This window comes from Dendrobates tinctorius, unplaced genomic scaffold (genome assembly GCF_039654945.1).
Source record: "Dendrobates tinctorius isolate UK_male_01 unplaced genomic scaffold, ASM3965494v1 ptg000011l, whole genome shotgun sequence".
NCBI lineage: Eukaryota > Metazoa > Chordata > Amphibia > Anura > Dendrobatidae > Dendrobates > Dendrobates tinctorius.
This window is the reverse complement of record NW_027361679.1, coordinates 90,071,934-90,095,000: the sequence shown is the minus strand read 5'-3', so window position 1 is coordinate 90,095,000 and position 23,067 is coordinate 90,071,934. Positions and strand designations below refer to the sequence as shown.

At 48.1% G+C, this 23,067-nt stretch overlaps 2 protein-coding genes across 2 annotated transcripts in view; both read left to right on the top strand.

Annotated features, from left to right (window-relative positions):
- The window catches only part of LOC141048735 (semaphorin-6B-like), a 97,674-nt gene extending 88,837 nt beyond the window's left edge, over window positions 1–8,837 (top strand). Inside the window, exons 10-11 of the mRNA XM_073544671.1 lie at window positions 7,526–7,743; window positions 8,749–8,837. Coding sequence (XP_073400772.1) covers window positions 7,526–7,743; window positions 8,749–8,764 — 234 coding nt within the window. The 3' untranslated portion in view covers window positions 8,765–8,837. The remainder of the gene's footprint in view (window positions 1–7,525; window positions 7,744–8,748) is intronic.
- The window catches only part of LOC141048731 (semaphorin-6B-like), a 65,202-nt gene continuing 50,899 nt past the window's right edge, over window positions 8,765–23,067 (top strand). Inside the window, exons 1-2 of the mRNA XM_073544647.1 lie at window positions 8,765–8,885; window positions 15,200–15,331. Coding sequence (XP_073400748.1) covers window positions 15,231–15,331 — 101 coding nt within the window. The 5' untranslated portion in view covers window positions 8,765–8,885; window positions 15,200–15,230. The remainder of the gene's footprint in view (window positions 8,886–15,199; window positions 15,332–23,067) is intronic.

Genomic DNA, 23,067 nt, shown 5'->3' with positions numbered 1-23,067 from the left:
TCAAAATGGCGGCGCCGGCGCACTATCACTTGTCAGTTAGTGCCTATAATATTGCTGTGTTTAAATGAAAAAAAATCACAATCAAACTGGCGCTGTCGGCTGCACCTGTGCATTAGCATCTATCTTGTACCGATAGATTGACATCCTATTTTTGTTGATAATGGCGCCCCCGCTCCTCGGCGGCTGTCCCTGGAGTTCCTAATATGCACAATTAAAGGTAAATAGATGCCATAACATCAGATAGCAAAAAATATATATATAAAACAACCATATACAGTTGTGGCCAAAAGTATTGACACCCCTGCAATTTTGACAGATAATACTCAGTTTCTTCCTGAAAATGATTGCAAACACAAATTCTTTGGTATTATTATCTTCATTTAATTTGTCTTAAATGAAAAAACACAAAAGAGAATGAAGAAAAAAGCAAAACATTGATTATTTCACACAAAACTCCAAAAATGGGCTAGACAAAAGTATTGACACCCTCAGCCTAATACTTAGTTGCACAACCTTTAGGCAAAATAACTGCGACCAACCGCTTCCGGTAACCATCAATGAGTTTCTTACAATGCTCTGCTGGAATTTTAGACCATTCTTCTTTGGCAAACTGCTCCAGGTCCCTGATATTTGAAGGGTGCCTTCTCCAAACTGCCATTTTTAGATCTCTCCACAGGTGTTCTATGGGATTCAGGTCTGGACTGATTGCTGGCCACCTTAGAAGTCTCCAGTGCTTTCTCTCAAACCATTTTCTAGTGCTTTTTGAAGTGTGTTTTGGGTCATTGTCCTGCTGGAAGACTCATGACCTCTGAGGGAGACCAAACTTTCTCACACTGGGCCCTACATTATGCTGCAAAATTTATTGGTGGTCTTCAGACTTCATAATGCCATGCACACGGTCAAGCAGTCCAGTGCCAGAGGCAGCAAAGCAACCCCAAAACATCAGGGAACCTCTGCCATGTGTGACTGTAGGAACCATGTTTTTTTCTTTGAATGCCTCTTTTTTTCTCCTGTGAACTCTATGATGATGCCTTTGCCCAAAAAGCTCTTCTTTTGTCTCATCTGACCAGAGAACATTCTTCCAAAACGTTTTAGGCTTTTTCAGGTAAGTTTTGGCAAACTCAAGCCTGGCTTTTTTATGTCTCGGGGTAAGAAGTGGGGTCTTCCTGGGTCTCCTACCATACAGTCCCTTTTCATTCAGATGCCGACGGATAGTACGGGTTGACACTGTTGTACCCTCGGACTGCAGGGCAGCTTGAACTTGCTTGGATGTTAGTCGAGGTTCTTTATCCAACATCTGCACAATCTTGCTTTGAAATCTCTTGTCAATTTTTCTTTTCCATCCACATCTAGGGAGGTTAGCCACAGTGCCATGGGCTTTAAACTTCTTGATGACACTGCGCACGGTAGACATAGAAACAGTCAGGTCTTTGGAGATGGACTTGTAGCCTTGAGATTGCTCATGCTTCCTCACAATTTGGTTTCTCAAGTCCTCAGACAGTTCTTTGGTCTTCTTTCTTTTCTCCATGCTCAATGTGGTACACACAAGGACACAGGACAGAGGCTGAGTCAACTTTAATCCATGTCAACTGGCTGCAAGTGTGATTTAGTTATTGCCAACACCTGTTAGGTGCCACAGGTAAGTTACAGGTGCTGTTAATTACACAAATTAGAGAAGCATCACATGATTTTTCGAACAGTGCCAATACTTTTGTCCACCCTCTTTTTTATGTTTGGTGTGGAATTATATCCAATTTGGCTTTAGGACAATTATTTTTGTGTTTTTTTATTTAAGACAAATTAAATGAAGATAATAATACCAAAGAATTTGTGTTTGCAATCATTTTCAGGAAGAAACTGAGTATTATCTGACAAAATTGCAGGGGTGTCAATACTTTTGGCCACAACTGTATGTCCCAGCAGGACTATGAATATATAGATTGGGAGAGAAGAAAACAGTAATTGATAAGCAGAATTGATGATGTTGGAAAAAAGAAAGACCACCCTTTCATACATGAAACCTCTGTAGTGACAAAAATAAATATCGTTTAATACCGCAATATAATTGGACTGAAACCAACTGTTAGCCAGACCTTAAGTGTTATGGTAGTTACAATATGATAGGTATAAAAAAAGGATGGTACTTATCCAGATACATATTTCTAGATGATCTCCTGAGTCTCAACGTGTTTCACCCGCTTATCAGGAGGCTTAATAATAAGATGACAGATCATGGTATCTGTTGCTGTTGTGTTGTTTTTTAGAGATTTATATATCTTCTAACTTCCTAACTGGCTTCCAATAAGCTCCCTAGCTAAAGAACCCTGCTCTACACCCTAACACAGTTGAACAACAGTGTCACACTTACAGTTCTGTAGCACTTAGAAGACAGTGCGGTAGCTGCTACTTGGTCCTGATGTAGTAGAGAATAGTTTGTTGTGTTGAGATCTTCCTTCAGGTTAACTGATCCATCTTCTTCCTTATCCGGGCAAGTCTCGTTCCCACTTTCAATGTTTTGAGATTATTTTTACCACAGTGTTGTTTCCTCTCTCAAGTTACAGTTGCTCAGGGAAAAGTAATCTGGCTGTGCAATGTGACTCTTTCCTTCTGACACGGTCCTGGTGATCAATCCTGCGGTAAAGGGTCACTGTCTTCTCCCTTGAAGCCATTAGTTCATTTTTCAGTCTCTCAATGTTCGGACACACTTATAGCTCTGCATGTCTCTCAAAGGCATGAGGCTCCCTCTTCACTTCCTGAACCGACAGATTTCCAGCTCCTTGTTCAAAACCAACACACAGCAAAACTGCAGGGGAGAAAGGACTATCCAAGTGCAAACAAATCAGAGAGGAGCATTGTCTCTTAAAGTCACAGTGTAATTCTGTTCTTGGCAGAGGCTTACCCCTTACACTCAGATGACACTTGGATCAAACTCTGAGCCGAGCTGGATGTCATTAGAATAATCAGCCTGATTCTGTCACATGAGAAAATATGACAGTATGAGACCTATCAAGTATATTCACATTAAGCACAATATAATAAAATATGCACATACCGATTTACACAGTACATACCACCATAAAAACATAGCTTTCAGATCATAATGAATTAAAAAAACAACAAAGATGAGCGCATTATATGTTCATATGTAAAACGCATGCCATACAGACAGCACACTGTCCAATGCATGTCAATGATGTAGTTGACATGATCACGTTTATTTATGTTTATTTGCGGACTGATAGTGTGTAAAATAAAATTTACAGTATTCACTATTCTGATCCATTCTGTTATATGGACACATCCGTATCCACTGTCATTATTAAAGGGAATCTGTCACCAGAAAAACTGCTATTAACCTGCAGATATTGGGTTAATCTGTAGGTTAATAGCATTGTTAAGCTGCCCAGCGAGTGCACTTACCCGAACACTGCAAAGAGAAAATTAACTTTATTCCACCCGCAACATTCTAGTTTTAGTCAGGGGGGTGGTGTCAGTTCAGTCACCGCTCTGAGAAAAGAAAGCAGTCGCTGTAACTGCACCCCCAGCCCTGACTGACATAGGCTCTGCATTGGGGCCGGCTGTGAGTCAGGGCCGGGGGCGCAGTTACAGTGGCTGCTCTCTATCTTCAGAGCGGTGACTGAACCCGTGCCCGCATTGCCACCGTGACTGAAACTGGAACGCTGCTGAGGAGAATAATGTTCATTTTCTCCCCGCAGTGTTTGGCTACGTGCAGGCACCAGGTAGATTAGTAACGCTATTAGCCTGCAGATTAACCCCATATCTGCATGTTAATAGCGTTTTTCTGGTGACAGGTTCTCTTTAACACATGAAACTGTTTGGCCTTGTATTGTTTTTATTGATGATGTATAAAAATCTGTGTACTGCACTGAACCTGTACAAGAAGCCCTCTGCAGACTCCTTATAGTGGCTATGGGTAGTATTTTCATTGACTATTGTGTCTCCCTCCCTAGAAACCCCACTCTCGCCCACCTTGTGCAGACTGATATGAGAGGAGTCAGCATGCTGTGAAGTTTGGCATCCATACAGAGCTCCCCTCCCCCACAGGGCCCTGCAGATAGAGTCCCATACACCATGCAACTCTCTCCATGCTGTGAGTCTCCAGCATCACAGAACCAGCGGCAGCATAGACAAGAGTATAGGAAGGGGGCCCTGACCAGCGCCTTTTGCTGAGTGCTCCCTTTGTCTGCAAATGACTCAGATACGGCCTGCTTCCTCTCCATTTAGTTTTTATGCTGCTGCTGACTGTAGGATGGATTCTGAAGTTTCAGCAGCTGATCAGGCCCCCTTGGGGTCCCTGTGCAGCTGCACTGGCTGCTTTAGCAATACTGTATGCCCACTCTTGTTGTGGTATTGTCGCTGTCGCGTGGGCCGGAGGTACTCGGTAGCCAGGCAGGCAGTCTATCAGGGACATCACAGTAGAGATTGACCAGCACCATGGACCTGACCAGACGAATGAAAGGGGAGTATTTACAGGGGATAATAGTTTATGGTTTTATCGTGACTCCAGCTGAGGTCCTGGCCAGGGATGGCCAGCGCTGCAAGTGGGGTCCCCAGGGGATAGATGGTAATGCAGCAAGATGGATCACTCCCTTCAGGAAGAGCATGCCCCTGGGTTGATGATGGGAGTTGTAGTAAGTAGTGCAGCAGAAAGAAGCAAGGAGGTGAAGGAATTCAGTCTTTACCTTTACTGATGATGGATGCAGCTTGCATCCAGGGGTTCTGGTCACCAGATACAGGGACTGGCCAGTCTGCAAACAGCTGGAGTCCACTTCACTAAGTGGGTAAAATAAGCCTTCCTTTCTATGCCCATCTGTTTGGAGATTCAACAGCTTATGAGCTGATCTGTACTCCCTGCTTGTGTTCTGTTGCAGCTACAGCCAGCATACATTGCAAGCTCTTTACAAGTAGTTCTCTCGGTCTCAGCTCTGAGTCCTCTATAATGTGGTGCTTCTAGTACTGCCGGGGTGGCCAGAGGACCTGCAGTCCCCCCTATCTCCAGATTCTGCTCTCATGGTTTGCAATCCCTGGTAGCCCAGGACTCTGGTCTCCTGTTCTCTTTGTAATCCTAGGGTGAGTCTTCCATCTGTCCAACCCCTGGAAACTCCACGTGCTCTCTCTTCCCTTCCCTTCCTTACACTACACTGACCCCTCTCTCCTACTCCTCCCACCCATCCAGAAGAGGCAGTCACCCTACAAACTAGGGGCTTATGCTCCCCCTTCTGGTCAGGGATGGGCTTGTGTGTGGATGCATGGTTTACTTATATAGGGAGCTCCATTTACTTCCAGACTTGATACCACCACCGGTTAGGCCTGTTTCACACTTTAGTTTTTTGTGTCAGTCAAAATCCGCCAAAATGGCGGAAAGCGGATCCGTTGCTAAAGTGATGTGAACGGATGCCACCGGACCGTTTTTTTGACGGATCCGATGAATGAAGAATTTTAAAGGAACCATAGCCCGGGAAGAGAGGGAGAGAGAGATTTCAGGGTTAAATTTCCGGATGACTTCCTTACTCCGAGCAGGCGCACTGTAAAATGCGGATCCTACAGCAAAAAAAGCATTGCATGGTCCGTCCGGGCATGTCGGCGGACGCAAAAAATTTGGCGGATCCGCAAAAAAACGGATCCAACGTCCGTCAAGATCCGCCGGTAATGCATCTCAATGGGGAAAAAAACGGATCCACCTAAAAAAATGGCGGATCGTTTTGGAAAAACGGCGGATTTTTACTGATGGTCAAAAACGGAAGTGTGAAACAGGCCTTAGGGAGGCGATAAAATTGTGGCAGCCAGACCGCAGGGGCGCCACAGTATCCATGTGGAGACCAGATCCTGCCTTTAACAACTGCAAAGGTGGAGCAGAGCTCCACCCACAATTTTTAACCTGTTAAATATTGCTGTCAAACTGTGACAGCTACATTTAACAGACACCGTCATGGCGAAGCAGCGTTCCATGCGCCCATCGGCACGCCCGTGACGTGAACGCGGGTCGCCGAAGGGCTTCAAAGGAGATTGTGATAATTACTATATGTAGTGTTGCTGTTTCATCGCTGTATATAGCACAAGTAATCAGTTGATCACAGCTTCAACAGTGAAAAGTAAAAAATTGAAAAAATAAAAAAAACTAAAGATTTAAATCACCTCCCTTTTGCCCCATTAAAAATTAAGATATTAAAAGAATACATACATACGGTACATATATTTTAAAAATACACACTTGTGGTATCACCACGTTGACAACAGTCCAGTCTATCAAAATATAAAAGCAATTAACCCGATTCGTAAACAAAAAAAGTCAAGAATGCCAAAATTGTGTTTTTTGATCGCTGCAATTCCACAAAAAATGCTGTAACAAGCAAAATGTCATATCTATTCCAGAATAGTATCAATAAAACTATTGTCTTGTCCCACTAACATTAAGCCGTCACACAGCTCAATAGACCGAAAAAAAAAATGTTACAGGTCTTGGAAAGTGGCAACACAATCCCAAAAAATATTTTTTTTTGTAAACTTCAATTTTTTTTTCTCCACTAAAATAATTAAAAAACTGGATATATTTGCTATCACCATAATTGTACTGATGAGGAGAATCAAATTGCACTGTCAGTTTTACTACAAAATGTACACCGTAAAAACAGTTCCCAAACCAGAATGTCAGGGAGGGTTTTAGCAATATCTCCCCAGGTAAATTTTTTTCCCATTTTCCAGTTCCCTATGTGATGTATTTAATGATGTCATTCAAAAGTACAACTCATCCAGCAAAAAAACAATCCCTCATATACCTCTGTGAACAGGAACAAATAAAAGAGTTATTACTCAGAGAAGAAGAGGAGAAAAAAACAAAAACCACAAACCGGAAATTGACTCCGTTGTGAAGAGCCTAAAGGGAATCTGTCAGTAGGTTTTTGCTATGTAATCTGAAAACAGCATGCTGTAGGAGTTTAAAAAAAAAAACATATTTCAGCCAATTCCTTTCTTATTGAACCTCAAGGTTTTGTTTGCTTACAATGATTGTTTTATCATCAGTAGCTTATCATTGCTGTGACTAGCTGGTGTGTGTCTCCTGGTCTGACACACCCCTTCCTATGATAGGTAGCTCATCTTCTATAGACAATGTATATACAGAGCCTGGTGTGGGAGGAGTTAGCTTTCTCAGCTCTGCTTCATGCTAAATCTAAAACCTCCAATTGTGTGAGAACGGCTGCACCCAGTAATCTAAGCGATACATCGTTGAATTCAGCTTCTCTTTGCCCACACCAGGTTGTTCTCAGATGAGGTAGCAAGAACCTACTGACACATTCCCATTAATACAACATATTAACAACAAAAAAATGCATTTAAAATTTATACTTGATTTAAACAGCAGATTAAAAGGAATGTGTCATCAGAAAATAATGTACGAAAGCTCCTGTGGAAACACTTCAATTTCTGATGAATCATCCTGTATTGCTTCCCCTTTTCTGTTTTTTTTACTGCATATGTACTAATATTGCATTTATGAATATTCCAGGTGGTTGTGTCGCGTGTTGCTCGTGTATGCAAAAATGATATGGGGGGATCTCAACGTGTTTTGGAAAAGCAGTTCACTTCCTTCCTGAAAGCTCGGCTCAACTGCTCCATCCCTGGAGACTCTCATTTTTACTTCAATGTAATACAGTCATCCAGTGAAATCCTAACTTTACAAGGAAAACCAGTTATTCTTGCTCTCTTCTCTACCCCAGCAAACAGGTAACCTTTTTATGAAACTTGAGGGATATAAATCTGTTCTGGAATATATTATGACGTGGAAATGTCGAACAAAATAGGACATCAATAACAGAATGCAAACTAGCTCTTTTCTAGAACTCTGTTTTTCGTGAGCCCTATACACCAGTAAAGGGGTTGTCCAGCCCTTGGGAAAAATTTGGCAAACACCGTAGCTTGCAGATTCCTAACAGTGCGTAATTTATTCTATTAGGGTTCAGGTTTGCAATTTGCTTACTTGCAGTCACGTGATGACCATTCAAACTGGCAGGTAGCGCAGAATCCTAATAGTTTGTATATTACATAGTAGAAATCAATAGCAAGAACTTGCTTATTCTGTAATTTAATCTGTATTTAAAAAAAAAAAATCAAGACAAACTTTATCATACAAGCAAAATGGAGTTTGCTTATGAATTTCAGACTGCATCTTTAGTCTTAGAATGCACATGAGGGTGTTTTTTGGTAAATTTCTACACATTTTAGACTTAACAGAATAAAATTAACAAATTACTCCTAACAACAATATGTTAAATCTAATACTACTATAGGACACAGAAAACTAGCGTACCTCTAATTTATGTAACAACCTATATTATACAACCATTAAAAGGTTCTTTGGTTTTAGAAAAACCCCTCCCCTAGCACAATTTAAATTAAAAAAAAACACAACCGAGCTTCACTCATCCTCCCTGGGACCAACACTGAGTCTTCAGCACTGCTCCCAGTTTCTGTTTGCTGCACTGACCATGTGAACAGTACCTATATGAGCAGGGTTCAGAGAGATAATGTCTGATGTGGACATGCTGTGTGAGATGGCTTTATATGTGCATGGCCCACATGAGAGGGGTGGAGTCCTCCCAAAAACATATCAACTAAATAACCTGTTTTGCTATCATCTTTTTACTAGCACTTGCTGTTTATTGTTCAAAAAAATTTTTTACAGCAGAGTATTTTTTCACGCTTGTTGTATTGTGTTTCTCTGTATTCCAGTTTCTTGGTGGTGTGAACACTGTCTTACTGACTTGTTCACTGTATGTGCATGGCCCATGCATTTGTGGCGCCCCTGAGGCTTCAGTCGCCACAGAGGTACTGCATCTTCTCCTAAGGTGTGGTGCCCCACCATCCAGGTAAGGTGGGAACTCCTGACCATGCTCCACTCCTGCATTCCACACACAGGATAGTTCAGTGGGGCCACCTAACACCTTCAGGCTGGGGGTTAGCAGAGCACCCCTCATGGAACCCTGCTTCGTAACACGAGATGTGCTGGAGTGAAATGATACAAAAGAGTGGGAGGAGTGAGAGGTAGTTGGTTAGTTGGAGAGAGAGAGAGGAGAGTGAAGATGGGTGTCTGAAGGATGTGCTGCAGCAGGTCCCAGTGATCTGGGCTGCTGGCACGAGAAAGACAGAGAATGAGACTGATAAGATTGACAACCTAACCTTCCATAAGAGAGATAGAACAGATCGGAACAAAGGAGAATAGAAGGACGGTGGGAAGCTGGTTGAAGAAAGATATAGAACCCTTCCAGTCCAGAGCGCAAAGGCCGGGGCCCGGTCCCCGAGGTTGATTGGATCTTTATGTCCGGCAACAGACACCGGAGGAGTAGTGAGCCACTAACGCCTTGCTCCCATCAGAGACTTGAGACATAACAGCAACTGAACAGAGAGCCGGGATGCAGTGAGGAGTCCCCGAAGCAGGCTACAGCTGTCTGTCATACAAGTAGAGACTAGGAACACCTAGAGAGAGGGATTCCAGGGTAACTAAGTACTGGAGTGCTTCGCACCTAAAGGCGCATTGGAGGAGTCGTTCAGTGAAGGTACATATTGGAGGAGTGTGGAAGGGAGAACCCTATCTGGCCTGGAGGTTGGCTGGAGCCCTGACCTGGAGAACACAGTACGGAGGCAGGCATATGTGTGAACTGCAAACAGTGAGTAAAGCCTTGGAACCGCACACCCTGGTGTCCTCCAGTTATTCCAGCACCGCTACACCTGGGTAACAACATCTATACCTGTTGCGTATTACAGAACCACTCAGCACCCAGAATATGTTGTGCAGTTATATGTATGTATGATAGGTTCCATGTGAGATGCATGTCCCTAATGCATCAGTTCACAGGCTGCGCCCCTGGGCAGAGGGTACACAAAATTCTCCTTTTGTCCACCCTCCCCCCACCTTTGTAATTCCCACAGTAAACATCGGCAGGCTCCAGCCACCTGCGGCTTTTGTAATGTATGTCTGGCCTGCCGCTTTTCTATTGGCCGGCCCTCTGTATCTGTGTGATATATTCTGTGTCCTGTGAGTAAAGTGTTGTCAGACTGGAAATACATGGAGAATCTTTTATATGCGCCCATGTAACCAAGGAATTTCAGCCAGCGTCATTCATTCAGACTCCAGCCAATGCAGAGCGGACCTCTGAAAACACGGGGTGGTACTGAAAGAGGTACCCCAGCTTGTTAGACCCTGTTACACTGATGGCAGCAGCGGGATATGATACCCCTTCTACAGGAGGAAAGGAATGAATGGAAAACAACTACCAAAAGTTAAAGAGGACTACATTAAAAGATCTGGTGGAAGCCTGAGGGTTGATCGCCAGCAACAAAACAAAAGCGGCAGGCCAGACATACATTACAAAAGCCGCAGGTGGCCGGAGCCTGCCGATGTTTACTGTGGGAATTACAAAGGTGGGGGGAGGGCGGACAAAAGGAGAATATCGTGTCCCCTCTGCCGAGGGGCGCAGCCTGTGAACTGATGCATTAGGGACATGCATCTCACATGGAACCTATTATACATACATATAACTGTACAACATATTCTGGGTGCTGAGTGGTTCTGTAACACGTAACAATACCATTCTGCGCCTCTCCTCATTCATTGCACCTACACTGCCCTGGGACTCCAGCTCCACCTGTGGGGAGCTACACCATCTTTTCTGCACCACACCATCAGTCCCAGCGGATCTGCATGCAGCGTTGGCTCAACATCTTACTTGCCAAACACCACGGGTGGCGTCATGAGCTATTCTAATAAACTTTAACACCATTAACATCACCGCCATTGATATTGGGCGCCCAGGGCCACGGACCGGGTCGCCGCTGCTGTGACACATTCCCGCCTTGACACCGGCCCGGTACCGAGTACCCCGCTGCCCTGGGTGTGTGAGGGCGACCCAATTTTGGCGTCACGAACAGGATGACGAGACCCGATGCCATCGGGTTCTGTGTGCCTTGGATTTACAACTTTTGAAAATGTGCAGAAGACAAAATTTAATAGACTATAAAATGGACATTAGAAATGGCCGCTGGCTTGGAGAAGAAGGGCGTGAAGAGATGGAAGGTCCTAAGAAAAGACCGCAAAGAGTCTTGGGCCTTCCCTGCCTGAATTACTATGTGACAGATGCATGGCCCACCCCCCGAGGGGTTCGTATACTGGCTTGGTATGGAGGCGCTGGAAGAAGACGCCGCCCCCGGAAGGAGGGGCAGAAGAAGCTAGTGGCGAGCAGAAGGGTGGAGCAAGAAGAAGAACGCCAGAACGCCATTTTGGAGAGTGAGGGAAGGAGGCCTGCAGAGCGCGGGGAAGTGCAAACCCCCGGCGCCATGGCTGACAGCTCCAACCCTGAAACTGGCATGAGTTGCCGGCAGCTACAGGATGAGATCACGGAACTGACTACTCGTCTGCAGCTAAGAAGAGAAGCGCTGGAGAGGCTGAGACGGCAGCGTGCCCCGGCGGGGACTACACCAGCGGTACCCCCTCCATCGGTACCTGCCGCTACCACACCAGACTGTCCCCGGGCAGCGCTGACCTACACATCTACCCTGACAGTGCGGTTGAGCACCACCTGCCCGGAGAAGTTATCAGAGAACCCGGGGGTGGAAGCAGAGCTCCCGCCTGGACCTGGCACGGCTGCACCGGTCCCCACCGAGACCCCTGCGGATCCAGACTCCACACCTGCTCCTTCATCACCTGCACCGGAGCAGAGGCCGCATCACCGGGAGACCTCAGGTATGTCCGGCGCCCCTTCACCCGAGAGGACCCGGGGTTGCCCCACCGTTGCAGTGGCTGGCCAGGTTGTACTAGACCTGGTCTGGGACCGGGAAGCCAGTCCCCGAAGGGAGACACCGGAACCCCCAACAGAGGTACCGCAGGCCCCAGTAGGCAAAAGCAGGTCCCAGAAGGAGGAAGAGCAGAATGAGGCCTATTGCCGAGCCACCATTAAACAGCTGGCAGCTGAGTACCGGGAGAGGGAGCAGAGGAGATTGGCTGTACTGGGCCCGGATCTGAAGAGAAAAGAGAGGACCCCTGCTTGGCATTACGGTTCCCAGGATGCCGCAGGATGGGGGCAGGTCCTTAATGTCAATCAAGAACGAGGGTTCGGATTTATTGCAGACCCCAAGAGGATAAGTGACTTATTCTTTAGCCGGAGGGACGTTGAATCCCACTTGCCCAAAGGACACCCTAAAAGAAACCTGCAGCCTGGGGAGTATGTCATCTTCACCCGCCATGAGGGGCTCAGGGGATGGTACGCCCTGAATGTATGACGTATCCCTGCAGAATTTATTGAGCAGTACCTGCCAAAGAGACCTGTTAATGCTCCTCCACCTACAGTTACCACCCAAGCTGCTCAGGTGCCTAGGAATTCAACCATTACCACATCAATTCCAACCCGGCAGCCTAAAAAGAAGATCTCTGGCTTGACACCGTGGGAAGAGGACTACTTAAAAATGGTCAATGATTATCTCGAATATGGTGATGGTTCAGCTTCCAGAACCCCATGAGGGGTTCACCAGTAGAAGAAAAATACTTTTTCCAAATCTCGTTACCCGGGAGGGTTTGTTGCACCAGTTGTGCCTTTGTCTTTTTGTTCATCATGTTGCCCAGTTTTTGATTGGCAGTGTTGTTTTTGAAATGGAACTGTAGAGATCATAGACGCTGATTGGTCCAAAACTTTTATTGTACATAGTTTGCACCTCTTTAGGTGCCCTTTCTTGGTTTTACATATAGGGCCCCTTTTGTGAAGATAATGGTTACAGAAAGACACTTTGCAAAGATGATGTTTTTGAATGGACACTTTTCGAAGAATGATGTTTACCTCAAGGGACACTGCAAGAAATCCCAGCTGGGAGCAGTGTTCAGCACTTTGCAAGAATCTTTGAATGTTTTATGATAACGTATTTGCTAATGTTGTGTCTTATGAAAAGTAAATGTCTTTTATAGAATATTTGATACAGAGAATTAGAAAAGTTTTGAGATAGAATGTGAGAATTGAATAAAGACTGAAGAATTGAAAGTGACAGGTGACAGGCCAAGTGTAAATGGTCAGTGTCTTGCGTCCAGTAGAGAAAGAGAGAAAAGAAAGAAGAAAAAAAAGAATAATTGTAATAAAGAAAATGTGTTGAGTATAGCACTTTGAATTAAGAATTGCACTTAAGTAAATTTTTGATACTAAGATAGGAAGTTAGCCTGTTTGTAACATTTAAGAAATGTACCTCCTAGATTAGGAAGATTAGATAAGTATTGTTGAACAGCATTTAAAATTTTTGTGTGTTCCTGTATTGTACCTTTTATTGTCTTGCAGCCCGCGGACGTGCTGTGTTTAACGGGGGGTATGTGGCGCCCCTGAGGCTTCAGTCGCCACAGAGATACTGCACCTTCTCCTAAGGTGTAGTGCCCCACCATCCAGGTAAGGTGGGAACTCCTGACCACGCTCCACACCTGCATTCCACACACAGGATAGTTCAGTGGGGCCACCTAACAGCCTAAGGCTGGGGGTTAGCAGAGCACCCCTCGTGGAACCCTGCTTTGTAACACGAGATGTGCTGGGAGGCGGGTGGTGTGAGATGAGACAAAAGAGTGGGAGGAGTGAGAGCTAGTTGGTTAGTTGGAGAGAGATGAGATTGCAGATGGGTGTCTGAAGGATGTGCTGCAGCAGGTCCCAGTGATCTGGGTTGCTGGCACGAGAAAGACAGAGAAAGAGACTGATAAGATTGACAACCTAACCTTCCATAAGAGAGATAGAACAGATCGGAACGAAGGAGAATAGAAGGACGGTGGGAAGCTGGTTGAAGAAAGATATAGAACCCTTCCAGTCCAGAGCGCAAAGGCCGGGGCCCGGTCCCCGAGGATGATTGGATCTTTATGTCCGGCAACAGACACCGGAGGAGTAGTAAGCCACTAACGCCTTGCTCCCATCATAGACTTGGGACACAACAGCAACTGAATAGAGAGCCGGGATGCAGTGAGGAGTCCCCAAAGCAGGCTACAGCTGTCTGTCATACAAGTAGAGACTAGGAACACCTAGAGAGAGGCATTCCAGGGTAACTAAGTACTGGAGTGCTTCGCACCTAAAGGCGCATTGGAGGAGTCATTCTGTGAAGGTACATATTGGCGGAGTGTGGAAGGGAGAACCCTATCTGGCCTGGAGGTTGGCTGGAGCCCTGACCTGGAGAACACAGTACGGAGGCAGGCGTGTGTGTGAACTGCAAACAGTGAGTAAAGCCTTGGAACCGCACACCCTGGTGTCCTCCAGTTATTCCAGCACCGCTACACCTGGGTAACAACATCTATACCATTCTGCGCCTCTCCTCATTCATTGCACCTACACTGCCCTGGGACTCCAGCTCCACCTGTGGGGAGCTACACCATCTTTGCTGCACCACACCATCAGTCCCAGCGGATCTGCATTCAGCGTTGGCTCAACATCTTACTTGCCAAACACCACGGGTGGCGTCACAAACTATTCTAATAAACTTTAACACCATTAACATCACCGCCATTGATATTGGGTGCCCAGGGCCACGGACCTGTGACACATTCCCGCCTTGACACCGGCCCGGTACCGAGTACTCCGCTGCCCTGGGTGTGTGAGGGCAACCCACATTTGTATTCTATTGGTTTATTGCTCCTGCAAGTTTTTGGGAGGACTCCACCCCTCTCATGTGGGACATTACCTCTCTAAACTCTGCTCATATAGGTACTGTTCACATGGTCAGGTTTTAAATACATTGGATAGGACTGCTCTGATGGGTATACCTTGGCGTTGGTAGAGCGGCTTGGCATACATTTTTTGCAAAAAGCGTATCAACTAAATACCCTGTTTTGCTATCATCTTTTTACTAGCACTTGCTGTTTATTGTTAAAAAAATTTTTTACAGCAGAGTATTTTTTCACGTTTGTTGTATTGTGTTTCTCTGTGTTCCAGTCATTTACATCCTGTAGAATTTGGGATTCAGAACTTGACCTAAGGTGTGGATTTCAAATTTGCAGGATGGCAATTTCTGTTGCAGATTTTCATGACAGATGTCACGTCTTTCAGTGTAGCCAGAGTTAAATCTGCATGTTACACAAGTCGATTTACAGTGAAATCTGGAGGTGGAAAAATCTGCTGCATTTTGACTCTATGCTGATTGTTTACTGATCACTGATTGTGTGATATTGGCCTTTTTCCAGTATACAGGGCTCTGCTGTATGTGTATTTGACATGGAACAAGTGGCTTTGACATTCTCAGGTCGGTTTAAAGAGCAGCGCACTCCAGATTCTGTATGGACGCCTGTTCCAGAGGAGTTAGTCCCAAAGCCACGGTGAGTACAATATATCAAAAGAAAATGTTGAATTGTAAATTTTATTTAGTGTTAAGAAGTCTTCCTCCTTTCCTAATACCCTGATATGTGTTGTTAGCACTTGAAAAGCATAAAGCATGATTCCTTAACGCCTTCACCCCCCAGGAGATCTTCCTTTTTGGGGGGGAGTTGTTTTTTCTTCCCCTTATTCCAAAGAGTCATAACTTTTTCTATCCACATAGCCATATGAGAGCTTGTTTTTTCGTGGGATGAGTTGTGCTTTTAACTGAAAACATTATTTTTATCATGTGATAAACTGTAACGCTGGGAAAAAATTCCAAGTGTGTTGAAATTGCAAAAAAAGTGCAATTTCCAATTTTAATGTTAAACAGACCACCCGGGCCCTGTAATGGCAGATTAACCCCTCTCAGCGCATAATATGTTTGAGTAAACTTCCAGGATCATATCACTGAAGCTAATAACCTTAGTGAAACATTCCTCCCCTCCAGCACATTACCAGTGACCCTCTTACATATCTGCCGGGGGGGATGGCACCTTCAGTCACTAGACAGGGAAGCCTCGACAGGGCATCTGCGTTAGCTTGTCGTTTCCCTGGCCTAGGTTCCACATGGAAGCTGAAATCATAGAGCGCCAGGAACCACCTAGTCACCAGGGCATTCATCCCGTTACTTTCCATCATCCATCTGAAGGTCTGAAACTAACCTGAACCTTTGGCTTAGCAGGTAGTACCTTATAGTGTCAATTGCCCATTTTACAACAAATATAAACCCAGCACTCAACTTAAAGGTATTTGCAAGGCGGTTTATTGTAGTACATGAAAAAAGACGTTTCGGTCAATGTGACCTTCAGTTACGTGTGGTATATAGATTGTGTAGAGCTTATAAGCATCTATCATAAAGGACGATGGTACTTTAAGCGTTAAGCAGAATAATCTCTCTAAGGTAATTAGCTTGTCAGTATATAGGAGAGGGGCAAACGTGCCTCCAGATGCGGTGTCCACCGGCCATTTTATGGCCAAACATTCTTTTTCCCCAATGGCGTAATGCACCTCCTGCACTTGATCCTACGGCTGCACGGTGTTGGTAGTGCGCATGAGTGTTCATCTCTGTCCTGAATGCAGCCACGCCATCTCTGACCCGGAAGTCTTAGCGCTTTTGCCCTATATCAGGCGCCTGATTATTGTTGTGCTTCCCTGCTTGGTCTGCTTAGTCCTCGCTCTGCCGCACTCTGTATTCAGGTCCCCTGCCTTGTGTTCTGCCGTGCTTTCTAGCACACACTCTGTCTCTGTACTGTGCCCTGTCATGCTCGTTAGCACATGCTCTGTTCCCGCACTGTGCTCCGCTGTGCTTCTTAGTGTAGGCATGGCAGGTACGCGGGATGCAGTGACGAGACACGAGATGGATTTAACTTTTAGTGGTAACTTTTATATATATAGATGCCGATAGGGCTACCCTGAGCAACCAAACAAGATAACAACAATTGTCCTCGCAGGGACCAAACACAAAGAAACACGAATAATGTGAACATGACTAAACTGGCAAAGGCCGGTCACTATAGGGCCGCGGTATTGCCGACTACGGGTCCTTAGTTACTATATGTCACTTAGCCGTCCTGACGTCCCACGGCATGCTGTACGATGGTGCTTCTGCGTCGCAACCACTGGGCCCAGCCGCCAAGGATCTGGCGAAGACTTCGGGCGATCCTACTAGGAGAGTCCTTTGGCGGGATAGCTCCCCGTGGAGGCAGCGGGATACCATCTGTTAGCGGGAGAATGGAGGCCGCAGCCCCTGGACATGGACGGGCAGCAGTGATGCTGAGTGGCGGCTGGTAGGCTGCTGGTGCAGCCTGGGGCTGTGCTAGGAGTCCCGTAGATGGCGAGGGGCAGGCCACAGCCGCAGACTGAATTGGGGCGGTGGCGGCTGCGGGCGGCAGCGGGCAGGCCGCAGCCGCGGGCTGGAGTGAAGCGGCAACGGCCGAGGGCAGCAGCGGGCAGGCCGCAGCCACTGGTTGGAGTGAAGCGGCAACAGCCGTGGGCGGCAGTGGGCAGGCCACAGCCGCAGGCTGGAGTAAAGCGGTGATCTTCCATCGGTCGGCTCAGTGCCGTCTCCCTACGGTCCACAGCGAGTCTCTCTCCCATCTCTCCTGCCACTGTCTTCCTCTCTGGTGGCTGCTGAAGGCTCTCGCTCCCTGGGGCCCTTGAGGTCTCCTGCTCCTCCTCTGCCGATCTGCTGACTCACTCCGGCTAGCGTCCTCCACCCCTTTTATATTAGCTCCTCTCCCAACCGTTCTGGAAGTCTCTGCCATCCGTCCTCTAATTCTGTCCCCCGGAAACAGACCACCTAGGAACCTTGGTGATGGTCCCCTTAGTTCCGGCCCTTCCTCCTACACTCTCCCATCCTCTATGCTGGCCAGTCCTTGGGCGAGGGCTTGAGTGGGCCTGGGTTGGCCTTTTGAAATGAAAGTTCTCGTTGCCATACGAATATGATCTTGTTCGTAACGTTCGGGGGGGTTTGCCGGCTGTTGACCGCTCGGTGCGTCTTGGTTCGACTGCGGTGGAGCTTTCTGGGGTGGTGGAAGGTGGTGGGCTGGTTGGTTCTGGCAGGTCGACTGGGCCTGCGGAGATATCATTCCTTGGAGGGCCCGTTTGTACTGCTGGTAAGTCTTCCCCGTCGTCCAGGTCCCAAACTGTTGGCAGGGGATCGGGGGCCTGGGGAGTGGTCTCAGGTCGCATGGGGTCAGTGGACGTGCAGGGCCGCAACATATTACGGTGCACAGTGCGAGAAGGGAGGGCTCTGTCTTTTTCAGTTTGTATTTCGGACATGGGCCCGTCGGGGCTTATTCGGCGTAATACTTCATAGGGACCCTCTTCCCACCGGGGTTCCAACTTGTTCTGAGGGCGTTGGTCCAGTATGAGTACTCGATCTCCAGCCTGGAGGTCGATGGGTGGAGGCAGAGTCCCCCCTGGATGTTCTAGGTCCTGGAGTTTGGTATGGACGATTTGGTGGAGGATTTGTAGCCGATGCCGGTGGTTCCGGACCCATGACGAGACCCTTGTCCAAGGTTGTGGTTCTTCCGGGTTCAGTTCCACCTCCGTGATCCCTTTGTCTTCCCTCCCAAATAGTAGCGAGTAGGGGGTGTAGCCAGTGACTTGGTGTACCCGGTTGTTATAAACCCACACGATTTCAGGAACGTACTCAGGCCAGCGGGCCTTCCGGTCGCTCTCCAGGGTGCGCAACATTTGGATTAGTGCTCGATTAAATCGTTCGCAGGCCCCGTTTCCCTGCGGGTGGTACGGCGTAGTTCGGGATTTGTCGATGCCATAGAGACGGTGTAATTCCTCCTTGACTTTCCCCAGGAAACACGCTCCCTGATCGGAATGTATCCATTGGGGGCAGCCGTACACTTGAATGAAGTTTCTGCAAATCGCATAGGCAGCGGACTCTGCAGTTTGATCTTGGGTTGGGGTTACCACTGCAAATTTGGTGAAATGATCCACCATGACGAGACAATGTTCATACCCCTGGTGTGAGGGGCCAATGGTTAAATAGTCCACCATCAAGAGTTCGAGGGGAGCTGATGTTACTATCGTCTGTACCGGGGCCTGTTGTGCCGGTGGTTTAGCTAGCTCGCACAGGCGGCACACCCTGCAGGCTTCTTCCACTGCCGTTTGTAAGCGAGGGTGGTAGACCATTTGCTGCAACCACTGAAAGGTCTTTTGAGCTCCAAAATTGGCTCCATTTTCATGGGTTTCCCGAGCCAGTTCAACGAGTTGGGCTCCGGGCACAACTACCTGCCAAGATGTTGTGGATGTCATCCGTGATACTGCCTTACGATATAATAGTCCTTTCTTGATGACCAATTTTTCCCACTGGCGTAGCATTAGCAACATGTCCTGAATCAAGGTTTTCCTCTGGTCGTCAGTATGTATATTGCCGGTGGCTACATATTGGCGTAGGGACCCACTTTCTCTGTATTCTTGCTGCTGCTGAATCCATTTATCACGAGATTGTTCCAGCATACCCCTGGGGGGCCCTAGAGGGGATTGCTCTTGGGTGGTAGCTGTGAGTACGGCGGGGGCCAGAGCGAATGGCATTTCTTTTCCTTCTAATTCGTTGTCTCTGCTCTGCCCTGCTGTGTACATTCTCTGCTTCTCTTTTATAAATGATCTTGTAGTTGAACTTGGCCATCCGGGCCACCCAACGCTGCTCCAGAGCCCCTAGTTTAGCATTTTCAAGGTGGGCCAGCGGGTTGTTGTCGGTCCGTATCACCACCTCGGAGCCCGCCAGGTACTCTGCGAACCACTCCGTCGTGGCCCACACTACCGCGAGGAGCTCGAGCTTAAAGGAGCTGTAATTGTTGGGATTACGTTCGGAGTCATGAAGTGATCGGCTGCCATAAGCGATCACTCTATCCCGGCCGTCTTGAACTTGTGACAATACAGCCCCCAGCCCGTGGAGGCTCACGTCGGTGTGCAGTATGAACGGCTGCGAGAAATCCGTATAAGCTAACACCGGGGCACCCGAGAGTGCGGCATTAAGGTCTTGGAAGGCTGCTTCTTGCGGTTCTTGCCTCTGGATCTTCCGCCCATTCGCCCCGGCGGGAGCCCCCTTTAGCAGGTCTTGCAGGGCCCTGGCTCGACGTGCAAAATTCTTTACGAAACAACGGTAGTATCCGGCCAACCCCAGGAAGGCCCGTACATCTTTTACTGTCTCGGGGGTAGGCCACCCCTGGATTGCGGCAACCAGGGACGGTCTAGCACTTTCTTGGGAGACGGTGTGCCCCAGATATTCTATCTGGGGGCGAAGCAGGTGGCATTTCTGGGGTTTTACCTTCAACCCGTATTTCTGCAGCCGGCTGAGCACCTGCCCCAACCGTCGCAAGTGGTCCTCGAACGTGGAGGCGTAGATGATGATGTCGTCTAGATATATCAGCGTGGCCTCAAAGTTGAGATCTCCCAAACGCCGCTCCATCAGCCGTTGGAAACTTCCCGGGGCGTTGGCCAGCCCGAACGGCATCCGATTGAACTCGAACAGTCCCTTGGGAAGGATGAGCGCAGTCTTGGCCCAGTCTTCCTCTGACATTGTCACTTGCCAGTACCCGCAGGCCAGATCCAAAGTTGAGAAGTACGTCGCTTTCCCCAATGCAGACAGGGACTCTTCTATGCGGGGCAGCGGGTATGAGTCTTTGGTGATGCAGGCGTTCAATTTCCGATAGTCCACACAGAATCGTAGGGTGCCGTCCTTCTTGCGAACCAACACGATAGGAGCCACCCAGGGGCTCTGGCTTTCTCGGATGACCCCCTTCCGCAGCATTTGGCCCAGTAATGTTTTCACCTCCTGCTATAGTTGAGGAGGGATCTGCCGATATCGTTCCCTGATGGGAGCCGTCCCTGCCATGGGAATACTGTATGTAATGGTGGTGTTACATCCAAAATCATCCTCATGGCTGGTGAATACCTCCTGGTACTGCCCGAGTAGCGTTTCCACCTGGAGGATTTGGGCTGGGGTCAGGCCAGAGAGTTCAGCCCTTTTCCTCGGGCTGCACCTTCAATTGGATCCCAGGGGCTGGCAGCACCTCTTCCAAAGGCCTCACAAGCTTTGCCATTTCGGCCCGGGGCCTTAGGACAATGTCTTGGTCTTCGAGGTTGACGCAGCGCACCAGGACGGTCCCCCTCCGCACAGTGGCCAGGGTGCGGGCCACCAGTATGCCAGGGTGCAGGCGTTCCGAGAAGCATGGCTCCACCTGCATCTCCATGCCCTCCAAAGGTACCGGGGTCCATATAGATAAGGCCACTACTGTCTGCCTGGGTGGAAGCACGAGTGGGGGAGCTGCTGGCGCAATCACTTTTCCCAGTACCTCGCCCTCCTGGCAGTCCTGGAGGACTCGCGCCCCCCACACCAACTACTGGAAGACCTGCCCTTGGGGCGTGCGAGAGCCCCACTGGTTCAGGGTCTTTTGCGTGGGGTCATTAAGGAGTAAATTGCCGAATTCAATTTACTCCGGGTCCTCAACTCCCCCACATTCGTCAGATCCCCATGGGTCTCTTCCAGGGTCCGCAGGACCCTACCAAAGGTGTTACGGTGTCCCGAGGGCCTCAACATTACTGAATCCCGGGAATCCCCATCCAATGCCATGAGAGCTACTTTGGCTTCTAGGTCAGGGGTCATCGGATGCATACGAAAGAGCCCTTGCATCCACTCCATCCAGCTCCACAGCATGGTGTTAGTGCCGGAGAACCTGGGCAGGTTGCTCAGCATAGCCCCCAAGGAAATACTGGACAGGGGGCCCTCGTTACTTGCTGAGTTTGCGGCCCCACTCTGGTCCGCGGCATCGTCGTCCGTGCTCGGAGACTACATCCTGCCGTCTACGCCAAATGTAGGTACGCGGGATGCAGTGACGAGATACGAGACAGATTTAACTTTTAGTGGTAACATATAGCTATGTTGTGAGGCGAAATTTTAACCCCGCGCGTTCCAATTCACCAAACAATTTTGCTCCTATCTACATAATGGGGAAAAAGTGTGTGCGTGTCAAGCCCCACCCCTCATTATGATGTCATAATGCCCCTATCTACATAATGGGGAAACAGTGTGTGCTTATCAAGCCCCGCCCTTCATGATGTCACAATGGTTGCCATGGCGACGCTGATGTCATCATAGGTTGCAAGCCCCGCTGCTCATTATGATGTCTTAATGGTTGACTATGAGATGGAGGATGTGTGATGGGTATATGGGCATTGGACTATGGGATGGAGGATATGTATGATGGGTATATGGGCACGGGACTATGGGATGGAGGATGGGTGATGGTTATATGGGCACGGGACTATGGGATGGAGGATGTGTGATGGGTATATGGGCACGGGACTATGGGATGGAGGATATGTATGACGGTTATATGGGCACGGGACTATGGGATAGCGGATATGTATGATGAGTATATGGGCACGGGACTATGAGATGAAGGATGTGTGATGGGTATATGGGCACTCTACTATGGGATGGAGAATATGTATGATGGGTATATGGGCACTCGACTATGGGATGGAGGATATGTATGATGGGTATATGGGCACTCGACTGTGGGATGGAGGATATGTATGATGGGTATATGGGCACGGGCCTATGGGATGGAGGATAATTATAATTTGTCATAACTAACCACAGTTAGTTACTATTCCCGGGCAGCGCCGGGCTCTTCAGCTAGTATATATATATAGATGCCGATAGAGCTATCCTGAGCAACCAAACAAGATAACAATTGTCCTTGCAGGGACCAAACACAAAGAAACACGAATAATGCGAACACGACTAACCCGGCAAAGGCCAGTCACTATAGGGCCGCGGTATGGCCGACTATGAGTCCTTAGTTACTATGTGTCACTTAGCCGTCCTGACGTCCCACGATGTGCTGTACGATGGTGCTTCGGCGTCGCAGCCACTGGGCCCAGCCACCGAGGATCTTGCGAAGACTTCTGGCGTTCCTATGCCCAGGTGAGGCGGGGGCACAACAGGCCCTAGGTGAGTCCTTTGGCGGGATAGCTCCCCGCAGAGGCAGCGGGATATCGCCTGTTAGCAGGAGAATGGAGGCCGCAGCCCCTGGACAGGGACGTGCAGCAGTGATGTTGAGTGGCGACTGGTAAGCCGCTGGCGCAGCCTGGGGCTGTGCTAGGAGTCCCGCGGATGGCGAGGGGCAGGCCCCAGCCACGGACTGAATTGGGGCGGTGGTGGCTGCGG